Raw genomic sequence first — 23,632 nt, forward strand, 5'->3', positions numbered from 1 at the left:
GGCTTGAAAAAGTTGCCAAGTTCCAGATCTGTCAGCCTTGAGAGAAAAGAGGAAGGAGTCTAGACTATGTACAAAAATAAATAAATAAAATTAAAAAATAAGAAAAATGCTTAGCCTGCCTACTGTACTACTGTACTATAGGCCTTTTTGTTTTACTCCTTCCATTTCAAAGTATCTCAGTTTCTTCCGTTTCTAAACGGATCCCACAACATTTTCTATCCCTTCAATAATCATCTGTTTCTTTCCAGAAATCTTCAAATGTCTATGTTTTGCTATGTTTACACATAACTTAGCTTTTCTATACTGCTCTTTATACCACTAAGATGAGTTAACTAGGTAAGGATCTTTCCATATAATTTCTCCCCTCCACCAGATTTTGAATTTTTGAGTGAAGGGCAAGTTTCAATCAGCATTCATAATTTTTCTTCAGATTCATATATCAAACTCACATAGGATTTGAGGTCAGTGAGAGAAGGTCATTTATGTATAGAAGGAATAGAATGGGTGAAAGAAGAGAGCCTGAGGAAGTAAGGCATTTCTTTCTCAGCATCTGTGGGGAAGAGGAGACCAGAGAGAATGCTGGCAACTAATCATAGAGGGAGTGGAACCACAGGATGGTGCTTAGTAAGGCTTATATCAATCCAACATCTTGGAAATAATGTATCAAGAGATACATTATTTCCTTAAAACTTTTCCATTTGGTTTATGTTCAAATGTGGATGGTAATGGTTGGTCGACAGCAGACACCTGCTGTCGACCAAGATTGGTTAGCCTCTAAGTCATAAAGAACTTAAATGGTAATCACCTTCTCCATGGTTTTTGAGGAGTAAATTAAGACAGAAAAACAGTTTAACTGGCTTTTAATACCTTTTTTTGGACTGATATAGATTTATTTCCATGTAATACGACAGATGCCAGTCAAGTAAAAATGGGACACAAGGCGGGTGTTAATTCCATAGCACAAGTAGAATAGGAGGGACACAATTCAGACCACATGATTTCCATGGTATACAAGCAATTCTTCTGATGAAATGAAAACATTAGAGGAGGCATTGAGCTGATCCTGATAATGTGAGAGATAATCTGCAATCGTCATCTATACAGAAATTAAGAGAAGAATGATACCAGGAGGTCTACCTCATCACTGGATGAAAAAATGCACCAGCAAAATAACAGAATGGAAGGACAGAAGCTGCTTCCGATGATCTTGGTAAGGGATCAAAAGGTTTATGGCCATTTGAACAGGATACAAGTTTACTGCATTTTGGCTATTTCAAAATCAGATTTTTTAAACTGCTGCAATTTATAGCGATGGCTATCATGAAGCTGCTGTAGCGCACTGATTTTTTTTCCCCTTTATCATCAAGTTCCCACACAGCATCAGATAGTAGTCAAGGATTATGGGTGGAATGGGAGATGAAACTTTCATTGCTGTTATTTTGTTGGAGCAGATGTTTGGATTAGGAAAATGAGAAAGGTAATCAAAACACAGAAAAGCAGAGCAGGTCTTGACATGTCCACTGAATTACCATTCAACATTCCTCTTAGCGTCTCAAAACCCTATGCCGCAAGCGCAAATGCACCTGCTGTCAATTATTAAATAAGGAAAAAAGAAAATTAAAACTGAAAAATATAAGTCTTCTTCTAGTAAGAATATTTATTGAAATCATAAAAAATGTTAACATTTATGTAATATTATGAACATTTTATAAATCCTCTGTCTTTGAGTGCAAGTGTTACCAGTGCCGATTTTGTGCATATGTTTTATGTATTTAGTCTACTGGAAACTGTGCATTTGAGGGATGTGTCACCACTTCACCAGTGTTGTTGGCATGCTTTGGCCATACACCACTACTTTTATTAAAAATTTTTCCCCAAAATGAGTAATCTAAATAAAAAAAAACAAACCTATAAATTCAACAATATTTATTGCTGGGAAGAAGATTATTGTTTTCTCCAAAGTAAAGTGAAATGTTTTTGTTTACTGTGCGATAGTATTGTATCAGTGATAATGAAACACAACCTTGAATGTCATTTCATAATTTTTTTTATACATGATGTATAATACATGATGTAGTATAACTACATTTCTATATATTTTAAAATAAATCGCAGGAATAATCTCTTATGCATGAAATTGTGTTTAATTTTTAATTTTTAATAATTATAATGATAAAGAATGATTATCAAATAATTCAGTTGTATAATAAATGTTCATGTGTACTTACACATGTAACATTTATTATAAATCCTCTAAATTTACACATCAAAAAAAAAAAAAAAAAAAAAAAAAAAAAAAAAAAAAAAAATCTGTGTCCACTACTCTCTTTCGAATACACCCGAAATCACAACCAGGTTGAGACCCCTGTCTTAGCCTAAAAAAAAAAAAAAAAGAAGGCAAGAAGCAGCTGTAAGCAATAAAAGATATTTCAAAAGGCTGTCTAAGATTGAAGGGATGAAAATAACAGAATGGAGCCAAGTGTGCTTGCTATACCTATGAAGAGCATTGCAAAAATTTCAAATTGTTATTTGGTCCTCTACATTAGTGCTTCCCAAACTTCTGAATGTCAGGGCCCCCTTTGCAAAATTAAAATATTTCATGCCCCCCCCCCCCTCGAAAAAAAATCGTAATAGAGAGATATATTATTATAATATTTATTGTATTTATATTCAATACAAAACATAAACAGCGAATATTGCAAAAATCACATGCATATATTACATTTTTTGCCTCTTACCGGTTGGTTCTGAAGACGATGCGGGCTGTTCTGGTAAAATATGAAATACTGTCCTTTTTTTGAGTCTGTTTCTGCTTCTTCTGATTGTTCGTGGGAATTTTTTTTTTATTTTTTTTTTTTATCAGCCACTTATCCATCTCGGGGTTAAATTTTTTAATGTAGAACACATCAAATAATATCACCACTTACCGATACTGGCACACCAGAGACTGATAACATGAAATTAGTGAATATTACCTGAATAAGGGAATCCCCGGACCAGGAATATTTTATTTTTTGTGATTTTTCTCCCTTTAGGATAATTAAGCCTAACGCGAAACAGACAGCAAAGGCAGGTTAATAAAAAGTGCATATATATATATATATTACTTAGTTTTAACACTTTTACGAATTTTAACACGTTCCGTTGAATTTTATTGCTGCCTTGGGAAGTCGAACTCACACACATCTAATTAATAACAATGGTTTTTAGTTAGATACTGTGTTTGCCAATGCAACATGTGGTTTTGTTTCAGTCTATACAGCATAGTTTCTGTATGAGGGGACATGTGATTCATTAATTAGTGTTTTTATCCCAGTTGTCTCTAATTGCACTATTTGTTGAGAAATATATTACACAGACGCCTCATACCTTATTCACTGGCATAATAAAAGTACTTGTTTTTATTGCCTCTGCAGTATAGTCGCTGTTAGAGAGGGGTGTTGTTTACCACTGCAAGGGAGTTACTATCTCCCCACATGAATATGTTTAAGCTTTTTTTCATGTGTGAAGTATATGCGAAACTTTTATTGGTGACAGAAAACTAGCTCGGATGACAGTGATAATATAAAACGAGTTTTGATATGTATATAAAGTCAATATCAACAGTCCCTGATTACGAACGTGTGATGAAAGGGACAGGAAGATTTGGAACTTCCCTGGAGAGCATTCGAAGTAAATACAATTAACCACTGCTTTGAAATGAAACATATGAATAAGCAACATTTACTAATATTCATTAAGCGCTGAAATACGAAGGAAGCAAAGTTTGTGAACCAACACCAATGCGTGACTTTTTCCATTAAAATAAAAAAAAATCTACTTAGTCTTAAAACATTTTAAATTTGTTTTCATTATTTCACGGCCCCCTCAACAAAACCTACGGCCCCCCAAGGGGGCCGCGGCCCACAGTTTGGGAAGCGCTGCTCTACATAACTATTTTGGACATAAAAGGCAGCAGTTTTTAATTTTTAGTAAATTTTAAGGCTACTGTTTTCATAGAAGAAATGCTTCAATGAAGGTGATGATGGATGGAGTATAAATGAAACTTATAAAAAAGTCAAGGACTTGAGGATACAAACCTAGAGCCTGTAGGATAAAATACAAAATGGGTATAAACACATGGCCACCATCTTGAAAAACTTTGCTTGTGTGAAAATGCGAATAAGAACTCAAAGAGTATATCTCCTTAAGAATTGAAAGAGAAGTAAAAAAAAATAAGAAATTGGAAAATAAGCTGTGATTAAAATCTTCTGAAACTATAAAAATTCAAAAAGTATGATATTACTTTTTTTTCCTCCTCCAAATAAATATGGGATGCCATTCACTTGATTACGCTGAAAATACCATAACGGCATTAACAGTACACTTAAAGTTTTATTTTGTAGAACTTTTAAAAAGTTTTACAAAATAAAAAGAAATTTCATAGTCTATAATTACTTCTAAAAATTTTTATATTTATTTCCTATTTGAAAGCTGTAATTTCATCCCAAATTTAGAGGAAAAAAAAAAAAAAAATTCACTGTTTGGCACTGGTAGAGAATCATTTGCATATTTCATCAATGTACTGAGTTTGCACTATCTAATGAATACTGGTAGTTACTAGCTGATGCATGATGCGAAGAAGAATGCTATTCTGCTGTACACTGCATCATTTCTACATTCAAAAGATAAAAGAGCATTTCAAATGGTCTATCTTTTGAATGATGTAGAAATAACTCTGTAAATTTAATAGTGTAATTTTTATAAGTTTATATTGTTAACTTAAATCTGAAGAAGCAGACCAAAGAGTCTTGTGAAACTTGATTTAATATATTCATACTATTTAGATGGACATACCAAGTACTCTTTTCTGAAGATTTGAAAATAACCACAGAAGGTTCCAGAGAAACCATACTGCATAATTTTTTTTTTTTTTTTGTAAATTTTTTCAGCAAAGTAAACTAACTGTTTATGAAGTTAATTTATGCTATAGGTTGATTTTATCTATCTGACCAATTTTTTTGTTCAGATGAAAAGATTATGGGAGGGAAAATCTATCATGTATAAAAACAGCAGCTCAAATTTTTTGTTCTTCATGTCCAAAATGGGATTCAAACCCATGTCTTTACACCCAAAGAGCATCATTGCAATTAGTGATACTATGATTTTAGAATTCACAAGTTGTTCTGATTTAACAGCTTATTGTAACAAACATAAATCTATGCAACTAAAACTAACAGAATTGAAATTTTTTTACTAAATACCATAATTTTTTTTTTATTTAGATGTGTAAGTACACTTAAGTGGTAATTTAATAGGCTTTTAATAGCAATCAGTCTTTTATCAAATGCAGTTGACACATTATTATCACAAGACACCTATATGGGATACAAGACCTCCCGACAGACAACATAATATTAGTGTATGCTGCGCAATCCACTGTGCATTATGCCATCATTTTACAGATAATTTCTGCCTGTTAATTATGTACTCTGGTCAGTTTGCTGGCTGTGTTGGAACAAAAAATCCCGCTACCTCTCTATGAGATTTACTAACTCAATTTCACTCAAAAATACTAATATAATAATAAAAAGTATGGATTATCGATTCTTCTTGTCATGACAAAAATCAAACTCAGCCATTTTCTGATCAAATGTTGCTAATCTCACTGTTCTTCCAAATGTGCTATGGAGGCAGTGAAGACATATATCCACAAAATTGCATTATGAAGTGCTAGTGAGTCATATAATGAAGCATGATTTACTTTCTAAATGTGATCTGAAAATCATTCAATTTTATAATGTACTGAGATAATAAATAGGATCATATGAAAATGGAGTAAAAATTTGGGAACCTATAATTTTTTATGGGATTTTCCTAATACTAAAGCAGAATAATAGATATATAATGCAGCTTTCTCACTCTCTCTCTGAGAGAAGAGAGGGAAGAAATATATATATATATATAGATATATATATATATTTAAAAAGTGATAGTTTAATGATTTTATATGCTACAATACTAGTACAGTTAAATTAATACATGCATAGAGATTATCAAAATTCATTGCACTACATAAATTTCTGCTAAGTTCTATCTAATAGTCCAAGCTATTTAATAGATATGACTTCTAAGTGAAACGAAAAGCTAAACTAAAATTTTCTTTTCACAATGCAGTTACTTGCAATAAGTAAAGAAATAAACCCACATGGCAACTACTATTTTGCTGCTAAATTTCAAATTATGCAAAGAACAGAATATTTAAAAAATGCCTAAGAAAGCAAATGAAGTCAAATTCAAGAATAACCTACTATGCTATCTAGAACAAGGAGAGACATGGTCCTGCAGATACCTCCTGCAGTATTACCTTTCTGAAGGTGAGCACGCAGGAGATCCAAGTCCTCTCGAAGTCCGAGGTGTAGCCAAACCAATGTTGCCAAGGCCACGACACAGGCTGTAACCAGAACAAAGAGGCAAAGAGGCAAGCAGGCCGCACACAGCCGCAATGGACTCCCACCCCTGGATGATAGCACCAACAAGGGAAAAAAAAAAGTATGGACTAAGCCAAATTCAATGAGCAGACAAATATGAATAGTATTATGACACATTTCCAAGCATTTGAAAATTAAATATATAAATAAAACAGTAAACTCTTGTTTATCTTGCCTTTGATTATCTGGAATTCACGAAGTGTTCTAAATGCCTTTCCAATGTGCATGTGGATTTTCTGCATAATTTTGGATGCAACTTAAAGGAGTGGATATGCCTTTCTATTTTTCATATGCCTATAAGCTGTATTTGGGAAGAAATTACCCACTAGCTTTATAGAAAAATATCCTATGCAACTTCCAACATATCAACAAAAAAAAAAAAAAAAAAAAAGACCTAAACTATCACATTTAAACCTGTTGTGTTCACTTCCACAGAAAAACTTGAAATGATAAAATAAAAGTTAACAAAAAATGCAGGAGGTTTCCTAAAGGACTGAATTTACAAATGCTTATCTCCCTCTCTCTCTTACTACTCTGGAAGTAGTAACAAATTTGTATTCATTTCAGTAAAATTATGGAGACTACAACCATGTTAGGAATAATTACTTTAATTTCTCAACATTTCAACCTTCATATTAAGGTTGTATCTGGAGTATACACATATATATAAAAAGAGAAGCTATATTACATTTCAAACAGTATGCCAAAGTGACAATAATCTGATTTTTTATTATTAATATTATCATTATTACGTGACACCTCCAAAGACTCATCAAAGGAGAGTACCTACCACTCTCCGTCTCCACTGCACAATCCACCAACTACAGCGAACCGCATCATCATCCATGCCAATGCCATCTACTGCTCACCACAACCACTAGAATTTTCACAGTCACAAACAACCATGCCCACAGCAGGATTCGAACTCTTAGCCTTTTGGCTGGAGAGCAGATAAGGCTAACCAGGCTGGCATCTACTGGCCTGACCTCTAGTGAAAAAAAAAAACTACATCAGAGCTATATTCTATTTATAACATCATCAGAGAACAAATTCATATAGTTTTAATACAGCAAAAGTGGTGGCCTAATCCATAATTTAACATAGGTGTTGTTATATTAGAGTTAAGATACTAGATTACTTATATATCCTAATCATAATTAATTCTTAGACCAAAAGGTTATGTTAGTAGAATATGTGCCATCCATATTCTTTGGATTTTTAGACAAACAGCCACCCTGGAGTACCACCATTATTGTTAAGATTAAGGTGGGTGATAAGAATTTCACAGGCCACCTTAAATTTACGCTTGTACCATGTTTTGCCGTGATGTAAGCAACAGGTGCCTTTCCAGTCAATTCTATGTAGAGTATTCACAGGGCATGATCAGAAAGGCCAGATTTACTGTAGTTGTTAAATCTGATGTGCCATTTATGTTCCTTTTTTTCTGACAGGAATTGTGTGTCCTGTTTCACCTATATAGGACAAATTACAGGTGCAATGAATACAATATACTCCAGGGTGGCTGTATTAATTCTATCTATATGAATTTGTTCTCTGATGATGTTATAAATAGAATAAAGCTGTATTTATTTTTCACTAGAGGTCAGGCCAGAAGAATAATGGTTGATGAAATCATTGTCACTGTGACATACTGTTTGAAATGTAATATAATTTGTCTTTGTGTATATATATATATATATATATATGTGTGTGTGTGTGTGTGTGTGTGTGTGTGTCTGTGCATACGTGTGTACTATAGATGACCTTAATATGAAGGTCGAAACATCAGGAAATTAAAGTAATTAGTTGAAGTCCACATAATTTTACTGAAACAAATGCTGATCATCACCATGTAACACTAAAGGAAAGAAAAAGTAACAAATTAGATTTCAAATGTCATTTTCCACTGAAACAGTAAGTCTCCATTCATCAAAATTCATGCATTAAGCACAAAATGACTACTTGGGTAACAGACCAATTCACTAACCTCCAATATATCCATCTTATCTTATCTCAATAAACTTCATGCTTGTGTCAAGAAATTTACACTGCACCATTAAGCAAGAATATTTAATGAACTGAACAAGTGCAAATCTATTATACAGCAAATGTAGCTGTCATATGGGACCTAGATGGAATTTAATACAGGTATATTTGGCATGTTAATAGAGGTCCACATAGAATCCTTAAAACTTTCAATACTTGAATCACCTACTGCAAAAGAGTTCCTGTTAAATGGAGTTTAACAGGAACCCAACTATCCCTGAAGTAGCTTCTGAGAATATAAGCATTTGTAAATAATTAAAACAGCTAAAACACTTCTTGTTTATCATGCATATGGTCAGCAGTTCTATTAACATACAAGAGTGCAGTGCATATGTGGGTGACAAACATAAAAAGAAAAATTGAATATTGTTTTTAGGGGAAAAAAAAAAAATAGGAAACAGATCTGCAATTCAGCATTTTTATGATTTCATTTTTCACTGCGCTGTTAATGTACTATAATTAATGTAAGGTTTAGTCATAAAGGTTTAATTATTTTAACTGATTTCTTAAAAGAATGTTTTAATCTAAACAACAAAACCCATCATATCAAACAAAAATTAATAAACCATAACATCACTATATAACATATTTAATAACTTATGGAGCACCTCTGTGTAATCTTTCTTATGGCTACTTTCAAAGAGGCATCACTAAAGCAGAGATAGGTTTATGGGATACAACTACAGGACAAGGTTATTCTTATTTTTCAGAGCACAATTTTCAACCAAATTTCTTGGCTTCTTTAGTGCTAGAACTAAAAAGAATCATACAAAGTTAATCATTATAACAAGGATGTACTTGATTCAATGTGGTATAGGAAAAACTAGTTCAGGACTACCATCAGAATATGATAGTAATAAGAATATATATGTAAAAAGGAGGGGATGGGGGTGGGAGACAGGTTTTGGTTTATTTGGTTTCATTTATTTGGATTTACAGCCGAAGCAACTTAGGCTATAAGGCCAATGTATTACGTCTGTATGTATTTTAATCACTATGTGATTGCTTTGTGGGATGAAAAACTTAAAGTCTCTTGGAGGAAAAGGCCTGCCACCTCTGTATGAAACCAGCTAACTCCTTCAGTTGAAAAGCCCTGATAAAGATTCTTTGCATCTTAGGTGGGATATATGCTTGCATTTAAGCAAGTTTAGTTTTTACATAAATAATACTTTATTATCCACTTGATGAGAAAATTTTATATGTTATCTTTATTCTAAACATTTATTCACTTTCTTGGAAAGTTTGTAAAGTGAGAGCTGTAAACAAAACAATCCAGCCACACTACAGCTGGATAAACAAGAGTTTACTGTAATGACTGGTAAGATACCAATATAGCATTTAAGATATTCCTGCTCATTATTCCCTCTCTTTTCATAGAATAAATAAATAAAAAATAAAATTAATTTTTTTTAAAAAATCAATTTACAAGGATCTAGTAATAATAATTACTAGATCCTTGGGATTTAAAATTAAAACTTAAACTATACATCTGAATCAGTTGACATAAATATAATATCAATATAAGAACTACTCAATTTCATTTTTTTAATGAAGATTAGAAATGGCCATTACTTCAAAGTGGCAAGCCCAAGAAATGAATTACACCATTATTAAGGATAGCAAAGAGGAGGAGGATTGGATTTCATGAAAATTAATGAGTTATACTTAAAAAATAAAAAAATAAAAAAAAAAACACATGCAAAAGATTGTGAAACCCACAGTACTACCTATTAGTACTAGTGTACAAATAGGATCTAATTAGTAAGTAAAGTAGTATTTACTTTACTCTCACTTAATCTATTTCTAATAATATTAGAAATAGATTAAGTGAGAGTAAAGTAAAAAGGAAGTATTGTACTTTGAATTGGGGATGCTGAGTGATGAAGCTTTGTAGTGGGCAACAAGATGAACTATATGTTAACTTGTAAGGACTACTGAAGAACTTAAAGGAAAGGGAGGGGGAACGATTAAGGTGTGTGTGTGTGTGTGTGTGTGTGTGTTGGGGGGGGGGGTTGAAAAGAACAACTGCATTCTTTGATTATACAGCATTATCAGATGTGAAGACAAACACCAGAAAAGGGGAATTGTTTTGTGTGTTTTCTATAGCATTGGTAAATGAGAAGAGAGGACACATAAGTAAAAATATATATATATATATAAAAAATAAATTGAACGACTGGATAACAAGACAGGCTAAAGGTGTCAACATTCCAAATGGATAATAATTATTATTATTAACATCTGACCACCATGGAGTCAGAGACTAATCATGGGAGATAAACACTATCACACATGAAGCCTCCATGTCTCACATCTTCATTCAATCCACTCACCTTTATTTAACCACTCTACAAGAACCTTCTCTTCACTCCACTGCTCACACTTTCCTTATACAATTTCCAGGGATGGCCTCTTGTTCTACACCTCTCTCACACTGTATGAAATATCTCTTCCATGTAAACTTGATAACAATCCCTAACTAACTTATGTCTCAATCATTTCCTCCTCCTTCTATTCATGAGGCTTTGCAATTTGCATTCTCTCAATCTGTGAATCTTCTCAGTCACCAGTAGTGACCCTCCTCTTTCGGGATACTGCACCCACACATACAACTTTCTGATACCTATCTGACAGCCAGTCACTGATCCAACTCATAAGTCTGATATCCAATCCCATTCGTTTCAATTTATTTAACAGCTTGTTGTGTAGCAGTCTATTAAAAGCTTTTGCAAAATCCAAGTACACTGCTGTATATGCATCTCTCCTGTCCAAAGTATTTGTTACAGTACATAAATTAGTAAAACATGATCTCCCTTTAACAAACCCATGGTGACAACCACAGAGAAGACTGCTGGTAGCCACAGCCATATCACCAAAGTAAAATTGTTCCACCTTTATGCAGTGGAACAATTTTACCTTCTTTCCACTTGGAACCTGTGTTGCTGTAAGGACTTATTAAACAGGTGTACATATGAGATCAATTACCGATCTTTACAGACTGTGGGGCATTTCTTACTACCAGTGATACCATTAGGAATTTATGGCCATTGTATGTTCACAGGCCTATTATGGTACTATTTCCATTTTGAATGTACAGTAATACCTCAAGTTATGATTCTCAAGGCATTTCCATAGAGTCAGGAGACTCACTGCAGAAGACCCATTATTCACATAATACCTACCAAGTCTTGCCTACTCTACTTGGATTTTTTTTTTTTGTGTGTGTGTGAGTTTTTAATGTCCATTTTGGCTGATTCTGCACTAGTTCTATGTACAGGGAAGTTTGTGATTTTGAAAACCTTATAGTATTAATTAACTTCAGCCTTCGTCAGAGCTGTTTGTACACTTCATGTGTTCAGCAGATTTTAATTTGCTTGTTTTGAAGATGTGTTGACTATTTTTGTTACTTTCTGCTGTTAAATTTTTGTAAATGCATATCATCTTATATTATGAACATATACACACACACAGAGCCTAAACTACAATGTGAACTTGCCAAGCTGGTTTCCAATAATTTCCTATTTGAACTCTTTTTGATACTCCTGTCCTTCATATCTTCTTTGGTATATCAATCCGAAGATTGGTAATTATGGCAGCACATCATAACAACCTGTCTTGTGATCTCCTTTTTATCTCTTGTACTGGGCAGATGAGGATAATGTTATCTATGAGTCAACATGGATTTGAGAAGGGGCAGTCTTGTTTTAGCAATATGGTAGCCTTTTATAATAAAGTTACAAGAGCATTAGATGAGGGAAAGGCATATACTGCCATTTTCCTAGACTTAGCAAAGGCATTTGACAGGGTGCCACATGATATGTTGATATTCAAGTTGCAGCACATGGGTCTGGATGTCAGATTGGTCAATTGGATTCAGGATTGGCTGTCCGATAGGTATCAGAGAGTTGTGTATAGTGGAGCAATATCAAAGAGACAGAAGGTTACAAGTGGGGTTCCACAGGGCTCAGTACTGGGACCGATATTGTTTAACCTTTATATCAATGACATTGTCCATGGATTGCAAAGGGATATTCAGTTGTTTGTGGATGATGCAAAGCTGGGAAGGGTTATTAGTAATAGTGCAGATGTGAAAGCCCTGTAAGAGGATTTGAATAAGCTAGATAGATGGGCAAATGAATGGTGGCATCAGTTTAATGCAGCAAAATGTAAGGTCTTGAGGTTTGGGACACTGCATACTCTATGGGAGGAAAACTGGAGGAAGTGGGGGAGACAAGAGATCTGGGGTTGATTGATAGAAACCTGAAATTAAGGGAACATATTGCAAAGGTAGTGAAGCTAACACAGAGGACTGCTGCAATAATGAGAAGGACACTGACCAGCAGAGATAAAAGGGTTATCATCCCGTTGTATAAGACTCTGATCAGACCACACTTAGATTATTGTTCTCAGATCTGGATCCTCATAACAATGTTAGTTATGAGGATCGGCTGAGGGAGGGTGGACTGCAGGGTTTGGTGGATAGAAGAAGTGATATGATTGAGACTTTTAAACTGTTGAGAGGTGGTTACAGGGTTGACACTGGGAATATCTTCGCTTGGTTGAACAGCGGGAAGGAATCATGACAAGGGACCATCCCTGGAAGTTATGAAAGAGGGTGAAGAGTGGTTTCTTTGCATGGAGGGTGGTTGAACCATGGAATGCATTGCCTGATGGAGTGGTGGGAGTGAGAACGGTCAATACGTTTAAGGAGTGGTATGATCGACTTTGTGTTTCCTAGGAAGGGACTTCCCTCGATGAGTCTTGATAGACCTGTGTTTCTTAGAAAGGACCTCCTACAATGAGTCTTTTGACTCCATGGAGGCCTGAATAATAATAATAACTTCTTCAAACAGTAACTGCAACACTGACAGATCTGTAGCTAACCCATGGACAGGGGTGGGCCAGTACAGCTTAAAGATTCTTTTCCTGAAACTCCTAGAACATGTGTCAACCTTGCCCAGTGACATTGACTCTGTTTACAAAATCATAGATATATTAAATGATATATTTAGCATTTATAACAGCTTCTTTGATAGACTGCAATTCTCCTTTGGAACTAACCTTGATTAAATTCGTTGCAGGAAATTACAGCCAAAGCCAACTAAGACCCGTGTATTATATCTGCAAATTACATATTCTAATGGCCAGATTGCCTGTTTTGCAGGATGAAAAACCTCAGTTTCTTGGAGGAAACACCCCTGCTATCTCCACGTGAAACTGACTAGCTCACCTTCAGATGATAAAAAAACTTGTTCTTCAGGTACTAGATGGGATTCAAACACAGGTCTTTCTAACTAAAGAGCATCATTATGGAAGTGACCTTGATAAACTTTCAATTGACATGCTTAAAACTATTTTAAGTCTTACAAAGATAGTGACAGTTTGTGACAAAGAAAGAACTGGAGTCTCCCAGTATATATTATTAATGTTGTGATGACACAATTAAGATTTCCTGCAGAAACACTTGCCACTTTAATTAAGAATTAAAAATCAAGGCTTCACATTAAGTGGTAAAAACAAACACAAGTGAACAACAAGCAGGTGGGTAAAAAGTGACATAACTTTCAAAGAAAATCTCAATAATCAGCAGTCTAAAAAACTTAAAAAAAAAAAAAAAAAAAATAATAATAAATGTCTTACTTTCCTATGGAATGTGATAAAAAATGCACTGACTCAATTACATACTTCAATGCACTATGAAAATGTATAATAAAATGCTGATTATCAACAGTGAATTTCCATTTAACAACTGCAGATCTCAGCAGATAAATAGATAGTGTCTGCTTTGGATTCATCATTACCATCAAATTCCTGATATGAATCCTGAAGAGATATAGAGGATACTATGATGGTACCATATGATCAAGATGACATTATGTTTAACTTCATACTGACAATTTCCCTCCAAATTAGTCCATTATCTCAGGACTCCAATATTGTCAGATCTTTTAATTGTTTATTTTTTTTTAAATTGAGTGGATATTGAATCCAACATTATTTCAAAACCGAATAGAGAAACTACAAGAGTTTTGTGCCAAATATAGAAACTATAAAAGTTTTGGCAGACCCAAGCGCAAGCAAACCTTTCAGGACAGGGGCGACCGGTGGTAAAGGTGGAGTAAGATCTGATCACTTTCCTTAGTATTTCCCATAATGTAAAGCACATCTCCTTGTGGACATGTATGATGTTATACATTATGGGGGGGGGGGTCACTACCCAGACCAGTTTCAACCTTTGTTGAGGTCTCATCAGTAGATAGGTAGACCCAGATTGAAGTGATGCAGCAGTTAAACTTTACTATATGAGTTGCCAAAAGGCACCAAGAATTACTGAAATAAAGAGCCAAAAGACTTCACTTCAGTGATGCAAAATTATTTAAATTAAGTGGATATTGAATCCAACATTATTTCAAAGCAGAATAGAGAAACTACAAGTTTCGTGCCAAATATAGAAACTATACAAGTTTTGGCAGAAATACTAAGGAAAGTGATCAGAGCTTATTCCACCTTTCCCATGAGTTGCCCCTGTCATGAAAGGTTTGCTTGCACTTCGATCTGCTGCAACTTTTATAGTTTCTATATTCGGCATAAAACTCTTGTAGTTTCTCTATTCGGCTTTGAAATAATGTTGGATTCAATATCCACTTAATTTAAATAATTTTGCATCGCTGAAGTGAAGCCTTTTGGCTCTTTATTTCAGTAACTTTTAATTAGTGTTCTAAGGCACTTCTAACTGTATCAATCCAGCTAAATCTCTGTCTTCCACTGGATATTTTTCCTGGCACCAAATATGTTTTGCTAACCTTTTTGTTCCTAGACCACCTGAGATTAACTCTGTTCATGTGTTCCTGAATGCTAACAATGTTAACTTCATTCCTAACATCTTCATTTTTAATATGATTCCGCTAATGATGCCATCCGTTCACTCCCCTATTTTTTACTCAGAACTCTTATATTTTGGGTCTCCAATCTTTGTTCAAATGCTTTATTTCTAACCCAACTCAATAAATCCATAAGTTAAAATCAGTGTACGCACCATCATGTATATCATTGCTTTGGTGTTTAGGCTATTTTCTTCTCTTAATTCATATAAATTTATGTATTTGGCTCCATTTGCTTATACTGTCTATTTCTATATTAAATTTGACATTTTTCACTAAAAATTGTGCCAAAATAGCAGAAATATTTTACTTGTTTAATAATGATAACATGGAAACTATATATAAAACATAGAATTAAGAAGGGCTATGAATGAAAGTAAATGATTCAATGTGTAGGCTATCTAGGATTGGTTGCGAGTTCTTGGATGTGTGGAGTGAGTCTGAAAGAAGATGCGATTTTAGCCTCCACTTGAATGTGTTTAGTATCAGAAATAGCAGAAATGTTAATAATCTTCCATTCTTCTCATCATAATCAAGTTTCCCAGAAATTATTTATTGGTATAAAACCTAATAATATGGAGAATCAGGGAAACTAGATTATGATGTGAAGGATGTGGGAATCTTAAGCACAACTAAGTAGTTCTTACACTTAGTGCGCAACTATATTAATAACACAAACATGATTAATAACGGTCGTGATTATGATGAACAGATGACTGTGTTCGTCCAGCTCAGATTTATTAATAATGTGCAAGGATGTCTGTTTAAGTGCAGCATTAGATCTGAACAGGAACCTGAAAGTTGTCCAGGTGAGTCACACAGACTACAGAGAGGAGAGGAAAGTATACAAAATATACAGACGTAACTTATGTCTGTACACAAATGCCAGAAGCATAAAAAATACAGGGATTGAGTTTGCCTTAGTGAATACAATGTAACCTCAGATTATTGGCATTAGTGAGATGTGGCTCTCATAAGCAGATGTGCTAACTAATATTAAGTATTTTAGGAAAGATGCACAAGATGGAAGGGGAGGGACGTGTTGTTAATGATAGAGGATAATTTGAATCCACTTAAGGTAGAAAGCTATGATTGCAATACTACTGACCATTTTTTATATTGCAGACAGCCTGTTGCAAGACAACCCCCCTCAAGCAGCATGTGACAGAAGCACTATAGAGAGACAGCATGTGACAGAAGCACTATATGGGGTGGAATGAGGGGTAATTAAAGATGTGACTGTTCTGCCCTCCAGTTGGTAATGGTGATCATACCATACTTGGAAAGTGGCTAAGTTTATGAAATGTACCATTCAAGAAAGTTTACATGCTGAACTACAAGCAGGAAATTATGACCAACTGAGGAAGTGGTTCTACAAGCTAAAGACAACCCAAAAGAATTTTATCATTATGCTGAAAGTAAAAGAAAGAGAATGAATGTGAAAGAATAACTCTCATTGGTGTGGATGGTACATTTTTTTCAGATGCAGAAGGACTGTTCAATTAATCATGCTAGGTACCATGATATCATTTGCTGGATGGGAAGTGCATAGGCATTTAAAAAAAATACATAAATAATGCATGATTGGAATGTGACCCTAAAAGCTGAAGAATAAATAAGATGAAAGTGAATTTTCTTAAGCAGGAGATTCTTTAAATAAATAAATAAATAAATAAAAGACATAGAAGGAATACTTCATACACAAGGATGGAGTCAGGTATGAAAATTATAAGGTGCAAGCTAGGTACAACTACTGTATGGAAAGATAAGTGTGAGTATGAAAAGAAAGTGGTTCTACAAGCTAAAGACAACCCAAAAGAATTTTATCATTATGCTGAAAGTAAAAGAAAGAGAATGAATGTGAAAGAATAACTCTCATCGGTGTGGATGGTACATTTTTTTCAGATGCAGAAGGACTGTTCAATTAATGAGTGCCAATTTTGATAAAAGCTATGAAACTGTTGTCTGCAACTTAGAGCTCAATGAGCTTTGTTTTGAGGGTTAAAAAAATCCCTCCACAAGCACTACACTAAATGAAATTCATGGGTATGAAGAAGAGGCACTAGAGCTGTTGGAGGATTCGGCAATGGGGACTGATGGGATATCAACCTGGATGCTAAAAGAGTGCTCAGCTGAACTGTTATTTTGTTCAGCTGAGCACTTATTTTAATATAACAGCCAGCACATACTGGCTGTTATTTTGACCCATACAATTAGAGTACAATTTGAGTCTCAGCACAGGAAAGATTATCCTAAAGAGTAGAAAAAATATATGATAATCCCTTTGTACAAGGATAGTGCAAAGACTGATGTATCTAACTACCGACTTATTTAGTATCTTCAGAGAGGTAGTGAAGATTTTGAAAAAGTTGGTAAGAGATAGTATAGCATAGAATGAAAGAAACTATACTTTGAAGTGTAACATGATTACTAATAACATAATTACTAAGGGAAAATAATGTCTGAGCAACTCACTCACATTTTATAATAATGTGACAGTTGAATTAGAAAAGAGGAATAGATATGCTGAATCTTGTCAAAAGCTTTAACTTCTTAAAGCTTTATACAGGATTCAGCATGGAAGATGTTGGATAAGATGGAGAATATGGGACTGGATTATAAGTTACTACTTTAGATAAGAGGATAACTGATTGACATATAAAAAAGACATGTGAGTATGCAAAATTTAACGTGACCAGTGGTATACCACAGGAATAAGTCAGTTCATTGCTAGTCAATCTTTATATTAATGATAATGGGAAGGATTTAACATGAGACAAACAGTTTGCTGATGAAGCAAAGATTGGCAAGGTAATCAAATATGAAAGTGATATGCAACATTTGCAAAATGATTTGGATAAGCTGGAATTTGTGGAAAAACAGCTGTCAGTTTAATGTTAGTAAATATAAGGTTATGCATTTTGGTGCAATGAGATATCTAATGGTGTATTATACTGGCAGTATTACACTAGAAGAAATTGACCAAGTTAGGGATCTAGGAGTTTTATTTAACAATTGTGATTATAAAATTTATTTACTGGAAATAATAACTGGAATTTAATTTAAAATGAAATATGAAAAACTTACCTGTTTTGTTTATTAAGTAGGCAAGATTTACTGTTTTCAAATAAAGCACCTTAACAATAGCACATAATGGCAGTTAATTTTTCTAGCTTTATGAGTGAAATGAAAACCGAAATATGAGTAATGGTGCACTGTATAATACTGATATGAAAGAAAGGAGGGGTATTTTTGGAAATCAGGAGTCAATATATAAGTGTAATATAAGTGTTTGGGCGATTCCTTAAAAGGGAATGCTGTAGTGTTCAAATCATGAATTTCAGATCCAGAAGTTTTATTTCCAACTCTTTGAAAATAAAACTTCTTTAATAAATTCCTTAGTAGCCATCTGTGATCAAATAACTTGACAGTGAATGAGATGTTTTAAAATGAATGCATTTAGAATGAGGCTGAAAATTCACTTGCTACTTGTCCCTGATGTTTTAAAATGAATGCATTTAGTATGAGGCTGAAAATTCACTTGCTACTTGTCCCTGATAACTCACCTGTGGCAAGTGGATTTCTGGAGCCCTGCCTATAGCATTATATTATTGATAATTTGTGAAGGTAAAACATCATTACTTTCATATTCATCAAAGTCTGTAAAAAAATCAAAATCCAAGTAGTCATTTCTTGCCTCACACAACTTTCAGGTAATAGTGAAGCTCATCCAGCATGTAGAGAGACATGCAAAAATTAAACCACTGAAAAAAAAAGTGAGAATAATCATGTTTACATAATTAGGTTTACATTATTACTAACGTCCTATTAATAATTGTTCCTCAAATTAGGCTGCTATTTTTCATGACCAATGTTGTCAGATCTTGTGTTTCATTCTTCTAAGCATTTACACCTTTTATCCTGCCATAAAACACCTATTTTGCTAACATTTTCTCTCCCATTCTGTTTAAGTGACTATACCACCTGAAATAAGCTCTACTCATACATTCCTGAATGTCAACAATGTCAAATTTCTTATCTTAATTTTTAATATGATTCTGCCATTGATGGCAATATATTTATTTACTCACTTATTTTTCTCAGAACTCTCACAGGCTCATCTCTAGCCCCTTGAAGAACCATTTTATTTCTAACTGAACTCTCACATCCATCCTGTTTTGGCTAATCTCTTTTATTCCATATAAATTCACTTAAATGGTTCATCACCAAACCTGCTTGCTTATTATATTGTTTATTTTCAGATTTGCCATCTCCACTCTAAAAATTGTACCTAAATATATTGTCAGAATATTTTACTTGTTCTCCACTGAGAAAGTAGTTCATATTTATCAAGTTTCTGCCTATTTTCAGAGATTTGTCTTTTTTGATGTTGCAGCAATTCAGATTTAACAAAATTGAACAATTTAGTTAAAGAATCCTGAAAATTTGTACAGAATATATTTCTTAGTATAACATAAAGTAAACAGTAAAGTTGAATATCTCCAATTTTAATATATACTTTAATGCCATTTTCCTTCATAATTACAATTCATGTAGATGATAAAAGAATGGAGATGTGGTGCATTATCTCATGCACCACATTCTTGATTTTACAAGTCATTTCCTATGGCTACTTCAATTTTAACTGCTTTACAACTTTAATTCAGACCATACAGTTTTAAATGACTTTTCTCTTGGAATCTAATTATTATTATTATTATTGGAAATTCCAAGGAGTCCTTAGACTCATCGAGGGAGGCCCTAACATCATGTCAAGAACAACTATTCAACATTCACACAGTATCTCTCATACCTCACCTTGAACTCATTCACAGTCATAGCACCCACAACAGACTCTGACAGTATATTCCATTCATTCACCACTCTCCAAGTAAAAAACTTGGCTCTAGCACCCTTGCTAACCACACTGTTGCCCAGCTTCAGTGTGGTTAACAAGGATGTATGGCCCCTAGTCCTCCCACCACCAGTCCTATTCTCAAAAATATCTTCTGAATTAATCTTATAGAAACCCTTCAGTAATTTGAATGTCTCAATCATATCACCCCTTTTCGGCCTATCAACCAATTTCTGCAACCCACAAATCTTCAGCCTGTTCTCATAAGGTTCATTCCATAGACCTGCTATCATCTTGGTCACTCGTCTCTGGATCCTCTCCACCAAGAAGAAACCCTGGCACCTAAATCTGGGCACAGTAGTCTAGATGGGTCAAGGCTCGATACAGAGGAACAATAACCTGTTTGTCTCTGCTTGTTAAAGTATTTTTCATCAACCAAGTGATTTGATGAGCTGATTTAGCCACTTTTGCGATGTGCCCCTTAAACTTCAACTCCCTATCCACCCAAATCCCTGGCCTCATCAATCTCCTGGAGTACGGTTCCACCAATGCGATATACTGCTGCTATTCTTTTCACCCCAAAGTGCATAACCTTACACTTTGCCACATTAAATTGACATCCATTTTTCCTAGCACAGTCCTCCAAACTATCCAAATCATCTTGCAAAATTTTGACATCCTGTGCACTCACTATTGCTCTACCCAACTCTGCATCATCAGCAAACAAATGAACAAATTGAAAAGTAGCGGTCCAAGAACAGAACCCTGCAGCACACCACTAAGCTGGGAAGCCCCAAATTTGGAAGGCTTACATCAGCAGACCTTCAGCCCAACAGCCAAGAACACCTACTTAGCCTGCTAGGGGGCACCAACAGGACTTTCAGGAGAACAATATTTTCATCACTTCATTTTAAGTTACTGTATTATAGCGTCTACGTGCCTTTTTTTTGTAAGTTCCTTTTGAAGATGGCAATGTGACGTTGCCAAAATATCGGAAATATTTATTAAAGTGTAATTTAATTTATATTCTTATCTACGTTGTCAATTCCTTAAATGATTTAGTAATGCATAACCAACGTATAAGCTGTCTATGAGAAACACCACTAATCATGTGCCTTTTATCTGGAAACTTAGTTAGAACACTTAATAGGGAAATTCCTCTGTAATTCTTACATTCAGATTTATTTCCCATTTTATACATAGGTACTATGAGAATCCTATTCCAATCATCTGGAATTTGAACTACTGATCCTGACCTAAATTATGCAATGCAGCCAAAGTTTAACTTTATATACCTTTATATTTGAGCACTTCTGGTTGAAAATGATTTACTCCAGCTGCATTTGAACATTTCAGGTGTCTGATGCTTTTTGCTACCTGATATTCCTGATTGATTGCATTCCTCTTGAATACTTTATACCACTGTTCTGTCAGTCTTTCCTGCATTTCTAAGCTTTTCCAAATATTTTGCCACCTTTATGGTATTTATTTCCAAATTCTTACTTTGGTAAGAATGTAAGACCTTGAGCAGCAAGGTCTTGAGCCTCTACATTTCTATTTCATTTTGAGAATTAATTTCACGTCTTCACATCTCGGAATGGTGTCCAATCATCAGCTTCTGGCATTTCTTTTGCATTTAAGGTATTTCTGTGGTATTATATGATGCAGAATTCCTCATGGAATTACTGGATTTGATATTAACTGTGAATGACTATTCGTTTTATTCATATTATTCTGTTGATCAAATATTATCTGCTTTTGCAAAGTTTATATATATACAGGGTGGCCATAAATTAACTTTCCCTCTTTGAATATCTGTAGCTAAAAGACCACATTTTATATTGAGACTTTTGAAGGCATGGGGAGATGAATTCCACGAAAAAAAGGTTTAGTACCAAAAGTCGCCAATAGGCGAAGTTTTGGTGCTGGCAGAGCCGAAAGCAGTCAAATATTTGCAGTAAACGCAGGTAAAAAGGATTATGCAAATTTTACTGTGCATAGGTGACAGTAGCTCCACCAATTCTACTTAAAAAGGGATTGGGAACATTCAGGCAGTTATTCGAATGACTGACGAATTGTGCTCAATATGCTTCCTACCTTGCCTCAGAATGCTTGACTTGTTAAGTTGTTTTACCTTAAACAGTGCAATGCCATAGCAGCCCTTCGGGAATTTAGAAGGCTTCATAACCTGCATACAGGTCCTATGTCAGCTATGATTAAGAAGTTTGAAGAAACTGGATCACTAGGAGTTAGACCTGGCAGAGGATGGAAAGCAGTGCAAGAAGAGACAATAACAGACGTTGCTACTGCAGTGTTCGATGACACAGGGACCAGTACTGGTCCAAGCGCTCGTGCCATAGCTCATGGCTTATGGTACAGTCTGGAAAATCTTACGGAAAATGCTTCACTACTATCCATATAAGTTCAGTCGTGTGTAAGCATAACTACCGTAGATTAGGATAAGCACAGCTTCGTGCTAACGTTTCTTGCCCAAATGGAGGTTGACAATGACTGGTCTTGGAGAATATTGTGGAGTGATGAGGCTCATTTTTATCTGAATGGGTTGGTTAACACTCACAACTGCAGAATTTGGGCATCTGAACATCCCCAAGCGATCCAGCAAGTACCACTACATTCTCCAAAAGTAACTGTGTGGTGTGGCTTCACAACCAATTTCATAGGACCATACTTTTTTTTGAGCGTATTACCCCTACAGGTCATGTAACTTGCTCCATTACTGGAGAGATTTATCGAGAAATGCTGGAAAATTTTGTCATTCCTGCATTGCAGCAAAGACAATGTTTGGACTCCATAATTTTTATGCAGGATGGAGCACGGCCACACATTGAATGTCAGTACAGCACCTTTTACGACAGCATTTCAGTAATGAGAGGGTTATCAATCAGTTCTTTCCTACAGCACGGCCGCCTAGAGCCCCGGACATCACTCCATGTGACTTTTGGCTGTGGGGGTATTTGAAATCCGTTGCGTATGTTGGTGGCATTCCCAACTTGCATGTCTTGAAAGAGAACATAAAACGAGCTGTTATGAACATCCGATTTGACTCCTTACGTTCAGCTGTAGAGCATGTTGCACACCGGATGCAATTTGTTGTACACAAGAAAGGTCAGAACATTGAAAATCATGTATGTAGTCCAGGGGACCCTGATTCTGATTAATAAAACATTATTTCCTGTGAGTTCAATCACTACATTAATTTCTGTGTTCTCTCGCAAGTTGCTGCTTTAGTTTAATTATTATTATTCTTATTATCATTGTAACGCACCACATATCCAGCTCGAATGAGTGACACAGCTGTCGCTTAAACTGTCAAAATGTTATTATTCCATTTTATCTTCCTTTGATGTAATTATCTGCTT

The 23,632-nt window shown here is 34.7% G+C and overlaps 1 protein-coding gene across 5 annotated transcripts in view; it reads right to left on the minus strand.

Annotated features, from left to right (window-relative positions):
• Nucleotides 1-23,632, minus strand: part of LOC150101248 (uncharacterized) — a 392,942-nt gene that overhangs the window by 220,397 nt on the left and 148,913 nt on the right. For 2 of the 5 annotated variants that reach the window (XM_090401381.1, XM_090401378.1), the window contains one exon: nucleotides 6,347-6,498. The exons of the other annotated variants lie outside the window; for them this stretch is intronic. Coding sequence is in view for 1 of the 2 variants with exons in the window: in XM_090401378.1 (XP_090257504.1) it covers nucleotides 6,347-6,498 (152 nt within the window). In the remaining variant the exon portion in view is untranslated. The remainder of the gene's footprint in view (nucleotides 1-6,346; nucleotides 6,499-23,632) is intronic. 5 annotated transcript variants of the gene reach the window in all.

Source organism: Typopeltis vanoorti, chromosome 12 (genome assembly GCF_054136105.1).
Source record: "Typopeltis vanoorti isolate ZY-2024b chromosome 12, IOZ_Tvanoo_1.0, whole genome shotgun sequence".
Taxonomy (NCBI): domain Eukaryota; kingdom Metazoa; phylum Arthropoda; class Arachnida; order Uropygi; family Thelyphonidae; genus Typopeltis; species Typopeltis vanoorti.